The 19115-nt window shown below is 42.2% G+C and overlaps 1 protein-coding gene across 1 annotated transcript in view; it reads right to left on the bottom strand.

The window, feature by feature from the left end:
• The window catches only part of PPM1L (protein phosphatase, Mg2+/Mn2+ dependent 1L), a 100458-nt gene extending 81567 nt beyond the window's left edge, over nt 1-18891 (bottom strand). The window contains exon 1 of the mRNA XM_049801881.1: nt 18750-18891. Coding sequence (XP_049657838.1) covers nt 18750-18866 — 117 coding nt within the window. The 5' untranslated portion in view covers nt 18867-18891. The remainder of the gene's footprint in view (nt 1-18749) is intronic.
• Between the last annotated feature and the right edge of the window lie 224 nt (nt 18892-19115).

Below are 19115 nucleotides of genomic sequence, written 5' to 3'. Positions count from 1 at the left end.
CAGTTAAACATTTCAACTTTTTTTGCTGGGACAAATGAAGAGAAATTAAGTAGGTCTGATGGAGACAGCAGAAGATGCATTTATACTGAAGATAATCTATACTACTGTGCTGAAGTGCTAATTTTAAACAGCTTCTTTGCATATTGCTAGCATGTGGCTGTTGTAAGGTGGACACCCACACAGGCTAACTTTACGCATCTTTATTCAGTCTCAAAGAGTGCTGCAACAGCTACTCAAGTCACGGTACTCAAACTAGTTCAAACAAGCTTGCACATGCCACAGTCACATACAATTGTGCATTCTATTGCAATATTTCTCCTCTTCTTAAGAAACATTTAAAACAAGCATTAAATCCATTATAGCCTCAGGCTTCTGTACAACCTGCTGTTTTTTCCCCAATTAAGAACTCACAAGGCAAAGCAGGAGCTGCCTCTCTGCAAATCTTGAACTACATTATCAAGGTGCACTGCAATTACAAGAGAGATACCGATACCCAAGACTGCAATTGTACTCTTATATCACCTCTCAATCCAGCATGGGGAATACGCGATGTTCTGAAATGCAAAGAAATACATTAAGAGCCTGTGCATCTTGCTCACAGAGTAGCCATCTTCCCTTTTTTCACTTTTGTCCCAAACAACAAATAGCTCTTCTATCAAGAGCTTTGGAAACAACACAACTGGAAACAAAAAAGGTTGATGAATACCTAAGAAAACTCAGAAACTTCTCTTTACGGCTGTCCACACACAGAGATATTTTCATGTTGTCACTGCTTCTGTCTGGGCTGGTGACGGTTTTCGTTTTCATTAGAAGGTCCTGAAGAAAGAGCTATCCAGCCACAGGAACAGCAGTGCCCATGATTATTACACACACATACAAGAGCACAACAAAGCCAACCTCCATAAGTCAATTCAGTACATGGGTCCCTCTTGATCCTTGTTTCAACCTTTGTTTTCAAGCCGATTCTTATCTTTACCAAAATGAATCAAGAAACAAATGAATTTATTTTGTTTTTCTATATAAAGGAAGGGAAAGGACTTGGCTTGTTTCACTTCTATTTTTTAAACTTTCCCTCAAATCTCACTTTGGACTGGTGAGATCTTCAGTTTCTATTCTTTGACAAATTAAGAAGTCAAGGTCTTCTTATGCTGTAAATAGTGTCCCATAACGCTATAAATTCTGCTAATGAAAGATGAAGAGAGAGGGATAAGAAATCCTGCACTTATGCCTCCCCTTTCAGGTACATGCCCCACAGTCACCAGGCTCCTGACAGGTATGTGAGGTATGCACCAAGCAGTTAAGCCCATCCTTACTTTGGTCCCTTTGGAATTCAGCTGTAATTTAAAATAGCCCTGCTCTTTTCAAGTTCATGCAAATCAGAGATCATTAACATGTTTACTAATTCCAAGTATTTCAAACAGTCTCAAATACTGAAAATTATCACATTTGAAACAGAAAGGTCGCAGAATGGGGACAGGTCAAGGCAACATTGGCCTCCTACCTCCTACACACAGGGAACACTGGTAACTCCTAAAGCAGCCCGGATCCTTCTCTAATTTATCAACCTAGAGCACCATAGCTATAGAGTTACAGGAGAAACTGCAGAGCACTTACTGAGAGCTGCCAGTGCTACACCACTGCTGGAGTTCCCTCCAGGCATCTCCGCACCTGTGTATGCCCCCATGAATCTGGGGACAGAGCTCTCAAAATCCAAATGCGAACTGGTGCTCGCACTAACTCCTAAAGTACATTGATGGTAACTGTGCTCCCCAGGACATAGGCATCTGCAGAGATACATTAGTAAAAAAAGCTTGCCTGGAGTGTTTTGACTCCTTTTCTTCTATAAAGACAGTTTCATGACAGGCTCTTAAACTCTGACATTTGAATAAGTTCTTGGGTATTATGGACGAACAGTTGAAGTAGAGAAGGCACTGGTGATGAATTTTGAAACTGTTTATTGGGGAATCTCTATTCTCTGGCAGCTCAGGACCTGGGCATTAGCTTATTTCTACCACTAATTACTTCTCCCTACAAAATATTTACATATTTGCTCCTTTTGAGCACTCATCATCTCTTTTTTTTTTTTCTTTCTTTAGTATCTCACTAATTCTTACCGCATGAAAAGAATGCCTGTAGGTTCTTTCCAGTGGTGCGAAGTTGTTTAAGCTATAAGCTTTAGGCAATAGCAAGATCCCTGTTCATGTAGGGTATACACGCACTTTCTTCATTTGGTTCATTTGATTTCCTCTCCTCATGTGGCTATACAGAGGCACAGTAAGAACATGGACACCCCACGCCCATTTTAATTCATTTAATTTCCTTTTATTGTTCCCAACTCATCCTTCTTCACCTTGAAATGCCCCTCACTGCTAAGGGCAATTTTCATGTGATACAGCATTTGAATTCAAGAAAGATCAGGCTGCCTTAAATGTTTATTAACATAACTTTGAAAGTCAAACTCAACAACACTTCACTAGATCTTCTGGGGCATTTTCGTGAAAAGAATAAGAACTCCTATGTTCCCTAATTTAACTTTTCTTTCCTTATTTAAATCAGAAAACACTACCCATATTCACTTCCAGTCTCCACATTGCTGCTGTGTTCACATTCCCAACCTCTTAGAAGCATCTCCTGGATCAAAAGCAGCAGCTTCCAGAAGATTTTAGTCTTCCAGGGCATTTATTTAACTCTCAACACCAGAAAATTAGAGAGAAGAAATACAGTACTGCCTCTGGAACCCACCCTGCAACACCTGCAGCAGTTAAATTGCAAGCAATAGATTGTTTGCAGTGACTTTCCTTTATGTTGCTCAAGAGAGTACAAATTACGCCAAGTTTTCAAGTCTTGCCATTAGCTCCCTACATGGAAAGACTCTTGTTGGCAAAGAAAGGGAACACCAAGTTCCACTTTCAGAGAAGCAGGTGAGCACAGAAATTATGTTCAGCTTTTCACCCTACATAGTACCACAGAGAAGGGCTGGAAGCTCGGGGGGTTAATTCAGTTAATTGGTTACGTGCTTGGCTATCCCGAAACTGCGAGGCAGACCCCCTCCAGCTCCAGAAATGACTGATGAAGTACCAAACCCACAGGTCACGCGCGTGATGAGTTCGTGACATTCTCGGCGAGTTTCAGCTATCAAATCAGCCACTGGGATTGGGAGTTCACTTAACAAGAAAACCAACTGTGCTCCTCACCCTTGCCATGTCCAACAGAGCTGGTCAGTGACCAGCTATGTCCAACAGCTGGCCATCGTCTTGCACTCATGCCTTGCTATTCAGATCACTTTTTAAACCAAAAATTCTCTTTCACAACAAAAATGCTGAAAGAATTAATTTAAAATATGACGAACAGTAGCACAGCACTTGCCCCAGGTTCAAATCAGGGTTTCTCACAGTGACAGAGACACGTCAGTAACGTTATCTTGGCAGGAAAGACGACCACTAAGTACCACGATACCAATGTGAAATAAGCATTGATGCTGCTGTGTCTTAGGTGCCATTACTTTCTCAATAACCACATCAAGAAAAGAAACCAAAGACTGCAAGACCCAGCAGGCAGGTGATGGTGTTACATTAAATAATGGAAGGCACACAGTTAGCAATGTTGGTGTCTGATGGAGAGAAAAAAAAAAGAGCAGTTGCACCTGGGAGAGAACGACTATAAAGTTCTATTTTCAGTTGTGTTACTGACTTGTATCAGATCAGCCAAGTGACACAAGCAGAAATTTAAGCCTGTAAAATGATCTGAAAACACCTGTTCACAGAGGTATAATATGTTTTCGTGACACACTTTTGAAATACTTTGAATCAGAAGCACAGTGAGATCGACTTAAAGCCACTGTGACAGACAAAATGCTAAGTTTTCAATTTGTATGTAAAAAAAAAAATCTCAAACATTGTTTGTCACTGAAACTGTATTTAGTACTCCTATCAATTGGGAGTGCTGGGAAACTCAGTAACAAAACATTCCAGTAAAAATATCTCTCTTCACTATAATAGGTTTGAGGTTACGGCCTTTCTTATTATTCATCAACATGATTTTCATCTTCCTTCACAGTCAGGTTTTTGCTTAATAAGAGATGCACAACCCACATGCCAAAAAAGCTTTTAAAACCTACATTTGAAACAACTAATTCCAATATGCAGCTGGATACACTTTCTTTTGGCTCTTCTGCCATGGCATCATAATATTGTTTACAGTTTATTAGAAGCAGCTACCTCAATTGCCAGTCTTGAAAGTTTACATGAACACTTCAGAATATACAAACTCCAACTCACGCAACTTAAAAGTGTGGAGTGCAAAACCCACACATCCCAAGAGATACTCTAATTTACTCGAGTATTTTTCTAGTCATCATATGCAGATCTGCAACAAACTAGTATGCAGCTACTGTCTTGAGCTGCTATATGACAGTACCAGGCAGACCAGCACTGGTCTGTACAAGGAAGCAGGTAAGTTAGATAAAAGTTGCTTTTTTAAAAATACACCTTATTTAAAAACAAAACTATTAGCAAAATATATACCTCAAAGCCTGAGAATATAATCTATCACCTTAATAAAATAACTAATTAAAATAATAGATTAGAAACAGTACATACTTACCTCTGAAGGTTGAAGAGAAATAAGAGTTACTGAATGGGTAATATCAAGGTACCACCTCCTACCAGAGCCACTAGGACAGAGCTTCTAGGACAGAGCCTCTGAGCAGATTTAGATGAGGACACCAACAGTCTAGCAAGGAATACCTTACAGAATAATACATTCTCCTAAGCAGAAAAAAATGCAGGGATTTTTGAAATTATTGACTCTCTTATCATTCTCTTTGAAGAGGTGGTAGGTTAGCTTGATCAGGTAGAATTACCTCCAATTCTTGTCTGTCCTGCTCTAACTGAAGTTATAACTGGAGTCTGGGGAGACGGTACCTGACCTTATCATGGACAGTCCAGCCACCGAGTTCAGGTCTCAGGAAAAGATGCTTGATAAGAGGACCTCCACCACAAAAATCAACCTTAAAATTCCCAGAAGTGTGTCTCAAATCAATTCACCCTCCAGGGGCTTAAAATGTTGCGTACAATTAGTTGTAGATGCAAATCATTCAATAACTTCTAACAAATGTAGATGCATTATTTGGCCTCTTATTTAGTTTTTTGTTCTGCTTTTATTTACAATTACAATATCCACACAAAAAGAGGGGGGAAAAAACCCCTCACCAGAGAAAAAATTGATAGTAAATACCATTCTCCTTTTCAGAAACAATACAAAATAAAAATAATGTGAATTAGTATATCAGGATACATCATTGCTAAAATAAATACTAAAGCAAAAAAAAAAGAATTCAGGTTGATGATTTAAGTGTTTGTCAATTTAAACTATCACAGAAAGTGCTTATTTAAAGCACTGATTGAAATAATTCCATCCTGGAGGCAGGAGATTGCTCCTGCCCTCAAAGTTAAAAATAATATCACCATTAACCTCAGCAACAATTTTCTAATTGCCAAAGATTACAAATCTTTTATGCAACATTCATCCACAGAGAATTCAATCACTCTACTTGCCTTCCAAAACCACTACTGTAATATTACAATACTGTAATACTGTAAGGCATGAAAGCATAAAACATTTTGCAAAATGAAAAAGTCTGTCATACCCATCTCTTTGTAAATTAATGTGGCACCTCATAGTACTATTTATGCATGAAACATAAGCAAGAAGAGGGGCTGCTTGGAGCTCTTCTCTGACATGTCGATGCCAATTGGCACTACGAAACAGGCAGCTGGTCCTACATTTTGTTCTCTAAGTCCTGAGCAATAAGGACTGTCGAAACGTGCCAGCAAACCAGTGACCCTCAGTAGAAACAAAGAGGGCAAAGTTTAGTTTTCAGAGCATCCAGAGTTACAAAACTGTTAGTGGTCTTTCAAGAGCCATAAAGAAACACTGCCAAAACGCACACTCATGCTCTCTGTTTCTCTCAAACATGCAGAGAGAGAGATAAAACAGTATTCATTCTAAACCACAGAAAAAACCCTTACACATACATCTCTTGGGTTTTGGATCTCAGGCAGTATATAAACAATGGTACATTGAAACTGATAGCAGTTTTCCTATGGCTGCCTGATGATCTTGCTAGGACAGTTTATTATTAAATACGACGAGTCTTACAGCAATCTAAAATTAAGGCAAGCTACGATGCAAAAACCACACACTATTCTCCCTTTTCTCCTCTACTCACATTCTTGTCTTCAAGTCCCAAGCTCCACTTCTTGTCTCCCTCACCCCCTTCCTGCACTGGAGTCCCTGTGCCTTGTTATTCCAGTAAGAACACTGGATGCTTTCAATTGCATGGCCAGAAAAGGTAGCAACTGCTTTTTTTCAGGCAGTTAGTAAAAACTTAGTTTCCTTGTCATGGTTTAGTTAACTGCATCTCCAAGCACATAGTGCAAGGCCAGTCACCTTCACCACTCTCCAATGGGAATCCCAGCAGCACCCCACCCACAGACAAGTGGGCTTAGTCCTCACATCAGCGGCTGTGATCAGGTGTGCTGAGCATCACGATCCCAGGATCAGGTGATCATTATCACAGGCCTTTCACAACAAAATTTTGTTTAATCTCAATTATAGGAGAACACGAGTTATAACACAACCATCTACGTGTACTGTCGCCTACGTATGACTTCAGTCAGTTTGGCCTCTCCCAGTTAATGCCGCTTCAGGGAAATGAAACTGTCTCTTTCCCAGTGTTGCTGCTTCTCTCCTCCTTGTGAGTTACAGACTGTTTTTATCTACTCTGTAGTTATTTTCCTACTTCTCCCTGTGCGACTTCCCTTTTCTCCCATACCAATAAAGGGCCAAACTTAGGATGATCAGGAGTAAACGTCTAATGAATACACTAGCTTTGTCCAGTGGGATCATCCAGACTCTTCTCCAACTTCCCTGCTTCTCAGCAGAAATAAACCCACTGTAACCACATAGCATATATTTCAGATTAAAAAAACCAAACATTAAAACACTTTCTATGTCCTACATAGTGCCCTATACATCTCTAAAAAGACCTAATAAAAAAAGGCTAGAAAACATTCGCACTCAAATGCAAGAAAGTAGATGAAAGCTCACAAGGTAAAAACATTAAGAAAACTAAGGAGACAAGCATTTTTTGTCCTCCCCTTCCTCCTATTCCCACACTAAGTTTCCATTCCTCAAGCACACAGCTTTGGATAGACTTTTTATTTAATGCTGATCACAATCAGGTATTTCAATATCTCAGCTTCCATGTGTGTTTAGAGGAAACACACATTTCAGGGAATGTTTAGGCAATTCTCTGGTGCCTAGACTACCTGCAAATAAATCATGTTCCCATTTAAAATGCAAGTTTAAAGAAGTGCAAGTGAGCCGTGGCACACCAGAGAACTATATTATGGGCCACGCACTTTCACTTATGAGAAGAAATGTTTCATGCCCTCCAGCAGTTTTCTATCTGGTAGAGAATGAAATAGTAAAGAGATTTATTACACTAAAAAGCGTATTGATTGAAAGCAGTACTGTATGACACTTTCAGATATTATAACAGAACTTAATAAAATCAAATGTTTACCCCCGAAGGGGATTTTGAAAAAAAATAAGTCTTTTCAACATTTATGACAATGAGAAAATTTGCAAGGGATAACATTTTTAGCGCTGAAAGTAAATGCAAATAAATGTTCATTTCTCCAGGGGAGCTTTGAGGTTTGTCGACATGACGTGCTATGGATAATTGCATTGTGGTTTAGCAGTTAAAACACGTACTTTGATTGTCTGGCTGGAGATGTCAGCTGCTCACACAGCTGTGAATCAGACAAGGTCGGAGATGATGAGAGCCAGCAATGTTTCAGCATCATAATCAATTTGTATCAGCAGCAGTAGGATTGGTACTCTGTGCTGCCACGCAGCTCTCAGGAGTTCATTATGGCACCCAACCGAAAGAACGATGCTTCTTCCTCTCCCCTTGTCTGCTTTGCTTACCACACGACAACTTGGACCCTGCTCTCCCGGGAGCCTGAGCCCCTGTCTCAGCTCAGTGCCATATGTAACCACCTGACAGCTACTTTTCTGCAATTACTTTTCTATAAGAGTAGAAAGAAAGGTAGATTTTTTTCCATCCAGACTATTTTATGGCCTGCAAATTACTCTAGACCTGAAAACCTAGTCTTAACAAGTACTTTCTGCTCTTTTTATTTCTTGAATGCGATCAAGATAGTTCACTTATACCAGATCAGGAGCAGCTTTGCCATTTAAATATCAGGCCTTATGGCATAAATGGGCAGTTATTTAAACTACAATTCACACACTCACACCAGTGTCCCCGACTTACCCTGACTCAACTATTTATTAGTATTCTGGCATCCGCAAACCTTTTTTCTTGTAAACGGCAATGAAATTTACATTCTTTTAAAGTTATGATGCGTTCAAATTAAATCTCTACATTTGGCAGTAAGTTTTAAACTGCTTTAATAAAAACACTAGATGAAGTGTTTAACACTAGCTAAACAACAGGAGTAAAAGCACACAAACAGCCCAAAAGAAATTCTCCAACTTCTTCAACTACTGATTCTGCATACAACTTACAGCGGCCAGGAGATCACAAGCTGTCTGTATGTACATCTTTGCCAAGATGGAAACTTCCTTTTGGACTTGCCTTATCTGTTTTCTTTTTTGTCTTATTACCTTCAGGGTGAACTGAAAGGCTACAGGGCTAATAAACACAAAGGGTCATTAAATCTTCATGATCTTCTTTTACATGGAAGATCTCCTAGGCTGGCCATGAGCCAGAGAAACTGGTCTGTCCAGCTAGACTAGTATCTAGTAACAGAGTCACCGATGGTGAACATTGATGACAACATGAACATGACTAGGAAGTCAGCAGCTCAAGAGAACTGATAGTTATAAAAGCTGTTTTAAAGAAAAAGAGCCTCACTCATACCTACTCCCTATTTTGGAAGGCGGTGGCACAGGGCATACATTCCCAAAATTGTTACAAAGGTTTTCAAACTGGCGCACGCACGCACACACCCCGCTAGGAACATGCAGATCATTTTAATCAGCACGGATGTGCCACACGGTATGAGAAGCAGCAGCTCACATTACTGCTTGCCTTTGGCATCCTGCCCGAGATGCAGGCTGAGCACCCCAGCGCCGCTGCACAGCTCCTCCCGGGTCTGCTCGGGTCCCAGCACATGCAAGAAGCGAGCCGGTGCAAAGACCCAAGGGCTGGCGTGGGCAAACGGAGCACAGCTTGTTGAGATAGAGCATCCCCTGAATTGATGAAGGTGTAAGGTTCCTGGGATGCTCAGGTATAAAAGCACGGTCACAAAATTGCCTGGACAGCAAGAGACATGGGCGCGTGAGTGAGGAGGCTTGCCTTGTGGGGCCACAGATTAGGGAGGATGGCAGTAAGGTCCAAAGGGTCGGTGAGTTTGCTTAAACTTTAAGGTTTTAACAAATACTATTGTGAAGAAGTGGAGCTAGAGGCGTATGACTTTCTGTGCATAATAATAGTAGCTGCTGCCCTTAAACTAGTTTTGGGAACTCTCCTTTCAAGGGCATAGATCCAAACCAAAGGGCACTACAGGAGAAGTATATAAGCATTTTGTTCCTTTTTCCAGATCTATCAGTATCTAAGCTGTGCTTAAAGTGAAGAGCAAGCCCTGAACCTCGAGACCCCAAAAAATTAGTGCCAGACACCTTTGGACTGCATTTCTGGGTCACAAAACTTGGCCAATCTCACACATGACCATTTCCGAAGAGATCAGAATGTTCAAAGGCTCCTGGGGGTGGGGGAAAGGTGCAGCACTGCCTGTAGTTTCACTTCTGTAAAGCCAATACCTATTTGCTGAGGAAGCATGCTAGATGGGCCGGATGAAGAGGGACAGGGCTGAAGAGTCCTGAGAGCAAGGGAAAATTTAGAGGTGCCAGATCCAGTGCATGGGAACCCAGCAACTAGTACAGGGCCTTCCTACAAGGCCAAGACCGCTGTAGAGAATTGCAGCCACCACCAAAAACTAAACAACAAAACAAAGGATCCAGATGCCAGGAGATGATTTAAAAAGTGAAACTGCCAGAAGCCCATACTCAGTTTTAAGGAACTATTTACACCATAAACATTCGGTTCTCTAACAACAGGGAGGAAGGAGAAATACTGGTCCAAAAGAGCTACTGAAAGCATGACACTCAAGACAGTGCTAGAACAATCTGCTGTTTTAACTAACCCCACGTGACAGAAGAATCAGAATTTTCTTTCTTTCACACTGTTAAATACAAAAAGGTCCAAGTTCCTGACCTGCAGAATGGAATTGATAAAAATCCTACTGCCCCAAAACTGTATTTAAATTTGTTTATTATTGTCCAGGTTGGACACTGGGTTAAGCAGGACTAGCTAACAAGTCTTCACCATCGCCTATGGTGCGTGGTAAGCAGTATCAGTAGCACAAATCAGCACATTTTTAAGCTATTTAAGAAGTTGCTCATTTCTGAGCCTTGATCTGTCTTTAGAGATTGCTTATGTATCTAAGGACGTGGCCCCAGCAGTGCTCACGCAGGGTATCAAAAAAGCATCAGGCACTCTAACAACTGTGGTCTGAACATTCTGTTTGGTAGCTGTGAAATATCCTCCCCATCTACAGTGATGGATAAGCTGCTGAGCATCAACCACATAGCAAGAGCACGCACACAAACACTTCCTATGTAGTAGTCAGAGTTACTCAAGTTCACAGAGAAACTGAAATGACTTTCATAATCTGAAAGCATCGAAGAATCAAAATTGATTTAATTAAACCAGTGGCAATCAGTTGGCTGCCTGTGTGGCCAAACATGGAAGCACCAATCCAAGTTAAGCTGGCAGACTACATTTAAAATTAATTGACTTTTTGATTTTTATAAAAATTGAAAAAGACTCAATTCTACATCCAAGGATACAGCTGTGAATGGCAGCGATAAGAGTTTCTACTTCCAATTACATATTTTTACACCATTTTAATCAATTTTAAGTTACAGTTTTGTACAGCAAATGAGCATAAGGTGTAGACCTAAAAATCAAATAAACATGGTTTTGTAGGGTGAAAATCATAACCCTGTAACATGATATCCAAGAATCAAAACTTGGATAAACTAAACAAAATGACAGAAATGTCCCTATATATCATTTGGGCTTATATTTTAGGCCACTTGTTTGGAATTTATAAGCAGATTTGAGACTTGCGTATCAACATGACCTCACCTATGTAAATATTTATTCAAACATTTAGGCACTTTGCAGAGGATTCTAGATTAGAAACTGAAGGAAATTACTATAAAAGGAAAACCCTCCCAGCAGTTTCTTTTTAAAAACTGCAAAGCCTCAAAAGACTTCACCTTACAACTAGGCTATAAGACCCTTAAAAACTCAAAGCTGTTGTTTGATTTATTCTTATATTTTATAACATCTCAAGCCATTAATCCTTAAAGGCCTTTCTTCAAAAGTACGACAGATGAATTTTCATCACTAAGTTTGCTTAAGTAGTTTGGTAGCAGAGGAACAGGTTTTGAATTAGAATTAGCAGATTTGAATAAATGTAGAAAAAACCCAAAACTGTTAGCTTTCTTTTCTTTCAACACAGCATAAACACCTTCTGCTCTTTGGATCAGAAACAAAGAAAAAAAGAAAAAAGCCAAAGATCACCAAAATAAAAATATTAGCTCATTAGTTCATATTTGGTAGAAGGCAACCATTATCTTCCAACTGTCTGCTTACCATCTCCAATTAAGTGGAATAAATTTCCCTCTTCAATGCCTGAAAAGATGCTCATCATCATAGCACAACCTACACCCAGGTGAGTTCAGGTCATCAGTTTGTGAAGAGGTTAAAGTCACATTAAGTGGTATGAACACGAATGTACAGACACTATGTCCTCTTCTGACAATACGATTTACAGCTGCTCTGCCCATATCCTCACGTTTGGTAAATTTACGGTAGTTTACCCCTTTGCCTGCACTGAGGACTAAGTCATCTCATATTCATTAAAGATGAACATGCACACGAGCTGTTACCACGGTATGCAGCATTTCAGAAGTTCCCTTCCCAACCTAACCTCGCGGCAACTTGTTTATTGTGGCGGGCCTGAAGATGACAGCAAGTTCACCCCAATCAATCAGGGAGGAATTAATCATGCTTTCAAGTACCTGTATTTTAAATGCACAGCAGGCTTATTTAAACACAGCTGGCACAGTGCCCTCTTCTCCAGGCCTTACCTCAGCATTCACGTTTCCATAGTCTCAGACAACACTAGTAAGGACTCTCACCATTATCTTCTGACCTTTCCCTTTTTTTTTTTTTGACTTTGTAAGTTAATCAGTAACCGGAGACTTCTGCCAACAGTTCGTGCTACTGATTTCAAGGTCCTGTGACACACAAAGCCTTATGTGATTCCATATGTGGTTACAAACATTAGCCATTTATAGAGCAAATTCCCTCTCTCCTTTCACATTTAAGGTCCCCAATCTTTCCCTGCACTATGAATAAACATAAAATGGTGTATTCCACATACTACAACACTATATCAGCAACTCTAAAAACCAATTATATCATGCAAAATGCTCTTATCCACACCTACAGATCATAAGGAACAAGCCTTGCCATGTTCCTATTTAAGGCGGCTAAGAGAAATAAAAAGAGCAAGACGTTTTTTATGAAACATTTACTGAGCTTTAATTTCCCACCATAGTTATCCACATCAGTGTACGACTGCAAACAAGCACAGGCACCATATAAGGTACTATCTATTACTAGAATTATTTTTAAAGTCTTTGCCTCACAGTGTTAAGAAAAAACAATGATATGCAACATAGCCATAACCATAAAACTGCAGATGGTAGCTGAGCTACTTTGTTCTTGTCTAATACTGAGATCTCATTAAACTGAGTGATTAAACCTTAAATATTTGAGAAAGGAACCTTTCAGTAAGTGCTAGTTAAAATAGTTAAATCATTCTGATTAAGCATCCCCCCTTTCCTTTGCTCAGCTTTCAAGCTTATTGTTTGTTATTTTATCATTTATGTAGTTTGCCACTTCTCAATCTTTCACTCTAGACAGCCCCAGAACTTCTAAATAAAGGAAAAAGGGAAGGGGGGAGGGGGGGTGAAACCACTCAAGCCATGTTTAAGCCTTATGAAGAAGCTGATGAGGGGAACAGACAAATACTTTCTTCTCTTTTTTTTGATTCCGAGCTAGATCACCTTGAAGACTCCTTTGCCCAAAGTCATTCAGTAAGACAACAGGCAGAAACTTCATTCTTTCTAAGTCTACTTCTCTGCTCTCTACCTGTTCTGCATTATTATTATTACTCAATCTTCAAGAAACAAACTAACTTTTTATAAAAGGAAGACTGGGTGACACACCATGTATCCAGTTTTATCCCTGAAATATTATTGCCTTTAACAACTACTTGTAGCAGCAGCACACCAAATTCTTAGCTGTAACACAGAGCATTTATAATTATTTTTGCTTACTGTTTTCTCACCAAGCCAGCCACAAAATTTAAGTAAATGGCTGCCAACCTATTCAGGCTAAAACTGTAAGATGGGAGAGGAAATGACATAACAGAAACATAGAATTTATGCAAAACATTGGCAATATTTAAGCAAAACTCAGAAATCTTCATAAATTAGCACCACACAGTAATTCATATTACTTGAATCATGCTTCTCTATCCTTCCACTTCAACATGATATGGCAGGAAGTAATTAATGGAGACACACTCCCATATATATAGCTGGAAAGAATTAATCTAGCATCTCATTTGTGGTATTGTCAGTTTGGAAAAACAATTTTTCCCCATATAGAACAGTTCGTTTGACATGTAACTAGAGATTAGCAGTTCTTTGTTCTTTAAATACACATAAAGAAATTTAATGGGAGGCCATACAGAAAATTTAATCTTCACAAAGGCTTTGCTACATATATAGGTAAAGTGTTCCACAGTCATTTATCTTTTAAAAAAAATAAAAATAAAATAAGACATCCAGAAAACCAATTCAGATACAGACCTGACATTTAGTATTATGTACTATGGATTAAATAAGAGCATTAATTTTTGCTATTTCTTTTCCCTCCCCTTTTTTACTCAAAACTAAAAAACCTGCTTAGATCAAAACCTATTTTTCATCACTTACTTTTTTGCTGTATGCACAGCACACAGTTCATGCTCTTCTGATCAGTTTTACATAAAACCTGAAGCTAGAAACTAGTTATGTCCTCAATGATCAGGCACTTATTTTTGAAGGAGTAAAGGCCAATAAAAACACCTGGGGATTTCATTAGAAATGAATAAATAAGAAAATAAATTAGAAATCATAAATAAGAGAGAGTAGATACATACATTTTTTAAATATTAACTTAAGTAAGGTTTGGAGAAAGATCTGCTAAACCTTTCAAAATGACAGGCTTCACATAAAAGCCTCATACTTTGCCACTGAATCAATCAGACCAAGTTCTGAGGAATCAGAATACAAAAGACAAATGCGCTTCCCACAGATCCAGTATTATCATTTAATATATCTTATGGGTGTAATTCCAAGATCCACAACAAAAAATGTATCTAGGGCACATTCTTATCTTTTAGCTATTCTCTGTGTTAGTTTTGGATTGTTTAATATACTGAGTTTGCAATCAAGTGTAGGGCAAAATACATATATGATACTAAATTAAAGAAAGAAATAAGATCCCCCTTTCACAATGCTAAAGTCTAAGAGTGTATGTCATACTTCTATCTGTAACAATCTCAGAATGCTGTTTAAAAACGAGACACATATTCCTGCGAACTTGTTTTGGCTGATCAGTTCAGACAAGGAAAACTGTCAGTTTAGACAAAAAGGAAGAAGGCAGAAGACAGAGCACAAGCACCTTCCATCCAAAGCCTCAGAAAACTAAAGAGCCAGATGTACCAAATACACTGGTCACAGCTAATACTCCTTCAGGAGAAGATGTGTACCAGTTTGCGATGCATACACACTCCTACCTGTATTCCTCGAAGGGCAAGGAATAGTGAACTGGCACAAGTATGCCAGTAAGAGTTGGCACAGCTGTGCCCCAATTGAAATCAGACATAAAAAGGAAAACAGGGTTCAACCACGACCAGAATTTTTTATGAAGCCAACAACTTTCAACATCCAAAGCATCTGCGTTATTTTAAAGGGGGCAAAACACTAGACACCGTGAAACAGCAGTAGGACAGACGACCCCTTTACAACCGTGCAGGCAGCAGAAGAGCAGCTTTTTGATTATGTGCCTAAGGCCTGGATTTTTCAGGCAGCATTTAGAGGTTTAGAGGGGCAGCAGCTGCCATCCCTGTGCTTCATTAGTGTCTGGTCACTGCCAATGCTTTTCTAGGAAGGACTCTGACTCATTGATCTGTGAAAGCAGCTGGAAGAACACGCAAGCTCTCTTGCTGCCTTACCCCTCCTCAGCAGCAGCACTCGTGAAAAACTTCAACATTTTCTCTCCTGCTTCCATCATCCCAGCCAAACCCGTAAGGTTCTCTCATACCCAGTGTAACGGTTGCTAGAGCTCGTTTGTCACACAAGGACAAATTCTTTGTCCTTTTCCACAGTTAAGAAACATGTGCTTTGTGCTATGCAAAAAGCTATGTGGCAGCACCACAACCCTAAATGAAGAGGAAGCTATAGTTTCAACATTTGTCATCTGTAATAAATGAAGTATCTCTTCAAGCTGTGAAACTAATTAGATAGCACAACCTAAAGGAAATCACTCTGCTTAAAAAAGTTAAGAAGTTAAACACCAGAAAGTTTCAAAATGACAGTTTTCCTGGCTTTCCACTAGAGAGGGGGCAAGTATGACAGCAGAGTTGTAACCACTTAAAAACTACCTGCAATTCACAAACACGATACTCATTCTCAGTGACTCGCTGGTTCTCACTTGAGAGTGAATTACTGCGAAGACACGTTTTATGCACACCAGCTTTGAGGCTGCACACACGCCTGCCTTTAAGAGGACTCCTCTCTAAGCACTGCTGATGAGCCCAGCTCCTGAGAGGAGGGGGAGACCAGCCCTGTGCCAAAATCAGATCACACCACACTTCGCTGTAACAAAAGATGACTCCAGGGAGTTTGTGCTCATCATCATTATTCCACGCACGTAAGAGCCACCTCCAACGGCTTTTACTTCAGTTAAACCTTTACTACTGTAAAGGACAGAGGGGGTATAAACACTTTTACCGCGCCGATCGTGGAAGGGGTAATGAGAGATAAAGGGAATGGCGTATCTCTCAATTCCTATTTAGAGTCAGACTCCCTCTCCCCCCTCCAAGAAGCAAGGACAACCCCCTCCCCCCCTCCCCCGCCAAACAATGTCTCAAGATAACCGCACAAACCTGGTGGGTGAGAACACATCCATTCATCCATTCCTTGCCCTGTAACAATCGTTCCCCACCCACCCCACCCCCTTTTTTTGTTGTGTTTTGTTTGTTTTTTTTTTCCAGCTGAGCACTTGCCTCTCCTCCGTGCCCATCAAATATCCCGAAGATGGAGGGGTGAGTCTTGTTCACCAGGTCAGTGATTACTTCGAACCTGTCCTCCATGTGATCCCTCCGGCCTTGGATGGAGTAGACAGCCACGTTGTGGCTCTTGAACTCCCAGGTCTTGGAGAACTCTGCGTCCAGCACGTCTAGCCCCCCGAGCCTGTCATTCTGCATGATCTCGGCCACCTTGCCCTTCACCATCTTCACCGCATCCCTGCTGGACTTAACAATGGTTTTCACCTCATCCGTGTGGAAGAAATAACTCCACAGGGCCAGGCTGATGCACAGCAAGAACAGGGTCTCCGGTCTAAGCAAGAAGTAACGCATGATCCGACCCAGCAGAGACAGCAAAGTCATTGTATCCTCTATCATTTATTATCGAGACCGTGTATCCCCACACCATGCAACGCGCACCCCGGCGGCTGGGATGGCTCTGAGCCGAGGCAGCGAGTCAGTGCATGCTCCTCCGCTGGGGCGCAGCCGGCGGACGGACGGACGGACGGGCGGGCGGGCACCGCCGACTCCCGCGCCCCGCCGCTCCCTCCTCCCGGCGGCCGGCTTCGGGGTGTGTGTGTGGGGGGGCCGCTCCGCGCACCGCCGCTGCCGGGCGGCGGCCACCGGCGCGTCCCGGCCCCGCGGAGCCCCGTCCCTCCCGCGGGGGAGCCGGGCCGCCGGGAGCGGCGAGCAGCGGGTTCGCCGAGGAAGGCTCCGCCGGCGCCGCACTCCCCCCAACACACACACCCCGCGGCCGCGGCCCCCCTCAGAGCCCGAGCCCGCCGCGGGCGCCCCTAGGCCGCTGCTCCGCCTCCGGGCCCCGCGGGAGGCCGCCGCCGCCGCCGCTCCGCCGCTCTCCGCAGCTCGTCCCGCCGCCTCGAGTGGCGGAGCCGGCGGCCGGCCGCAGCGAGGAGGTGGCTGGCAGGGCCGCCCGCGGGTACCTGTCTCCCGTGTCCCCCCACGCCTTGCGCCGTCCCTCCCCCGGGGCGGAGCGCCGCCGCCGCCGCCGCCTCCTCCTCCTCCTCCTCGCCCGACCCCCGCCGCCCGACTACAAGCCCCGGCGGCCTTCGCGCGGAGTTGGGGGCGGCGGAGCGAAGGCTTCTGGGACTCGTAGTCCGGCGTGGGGGGCCGCGGAGCTGGACCCGGGAAGAGGCGGGCGGCGTGGCCGGGCCGGGCCGGGCCGGCGGGGGAAGGCCGGCGGGGAAAGAGCGGCGTAGCTCGGTCAGTTGCAGAGAGTCCGGGCTCTCCTCAGGGGGTCCCGGGGCAGCAAACGCTCGGCTGCAGCTGACCGTCTTTCAGAGGCCCGGGCGACCTTATCTGCCACCCCTGCTTCTGCTAAAAACCCTGGGCAACCGAGAAACAAACTGGTGCTGTCATTCTTCCAGAGGGTAGGCTTACAAGACTGTCAGGTGGTCTCCGGTTACATTCAGGGGCTCGCAGGTGAAGGGGAACCACAGCAGGAATTTCTCCAGGATCATTAAACTGATTGTAGAGTTCGCCTAGACGGCATTTTAACGCAGAAAAGCCCCAATACTCAAAACGTGTACTCCCTTTCTCCGACCCATTTCTGTAAGTCGTCATTTTTCTGCTAACTGATAAGCAATGAAAATTACAAGCTGTGACTGTGTGAGCAGAAGTTTGCTAGAATATAAACAATTCAGCCTAGTGCCTGAGCTGCAAATGAGCTGGAGTGATTTTCAGCCAGCTGGCGGGCCACGGGTCTGAAAACTGACAAAATTCGTCAACCAACCTCAGAGAGTATGACAGCTGATATAATAGTCAAGCACGTAAGAGTGGTGTTGAAAACGAATTAGCAAACCACAAAACCAGCCTGAAATTTTGAGTGAAAAATACAAAAATGCCTTTCAGCCAAGGCTGAGTGTTCAGATACGAGCCTTCCAAGTCTTCCAGCAGCTCCCACTTCCTTAGGACTTTTGGTAACATCGAAGTTACACATAAACCTACATAAACTATTGTTTTGCTAGTTTTTTCAAAGATCAGCTTAAGTAAAATACATAAACCCAAACTCGGTTAAGCCAAAGTTATTAAGCCTTTTTGTGTCCGATTATTACAGCCAACTCTGAGAAGCAGGCAAGTTAATGACAAGTGTTGTACGTAACGATGATACTGCTTTAAATCTTAGAAGTACGTAACACTTTATCAGTATTTCAAAGGACTACCCAAAGTTGTACATTTCAGGCCTGAAGAAACTCTTACCTTTATCTTCCAGTCTGTCACTATCCGCTTGAGTTGAGCTGCGGGGTCTTTACCTGAAAGGCCAAAATATGCTCCCATAAGTTTGGTGATACAGTAACAACACAGACTTTGCAGCATCTGTAGCTTATCATGCTGACTGAATAGCTAATTTAAAAAGTACTGCCAGGAAACATCAGGCTAAGCGTGACAAACAGAGGCTGAAATAAGTTGCACCAACAAAACCAGTATTTTTGTTACTACAAACTTTGTAGCTACATCTGGCCTGAAGCTTTTTGGTCAGACTGAGTCCCCATTTTGTGAATAGAGCTTTTCCAGCAAAACTTCTCACTTTAAACAAAGCCTCAGTTTTGTTCTATCTAAACTGTG

The sequence above is a fragment of the Accipiter gentilis genome, chromosome 6 (assembly GCF_929443795.1).
Source record: "Accipiter gentilis chromosome 6, bAccGen1.1, whole genome shotgun sequence".
Taxonomy (NCBI): domain Eukaryota; kingdom Metazoa; phylum Chordata; class Aves; order Accipitriformes; family Accipitridae; genus Astur; species Astur gentilis.
This window is presented reverse-complemented; position numbering and strand designations above follow the sequence as displayed.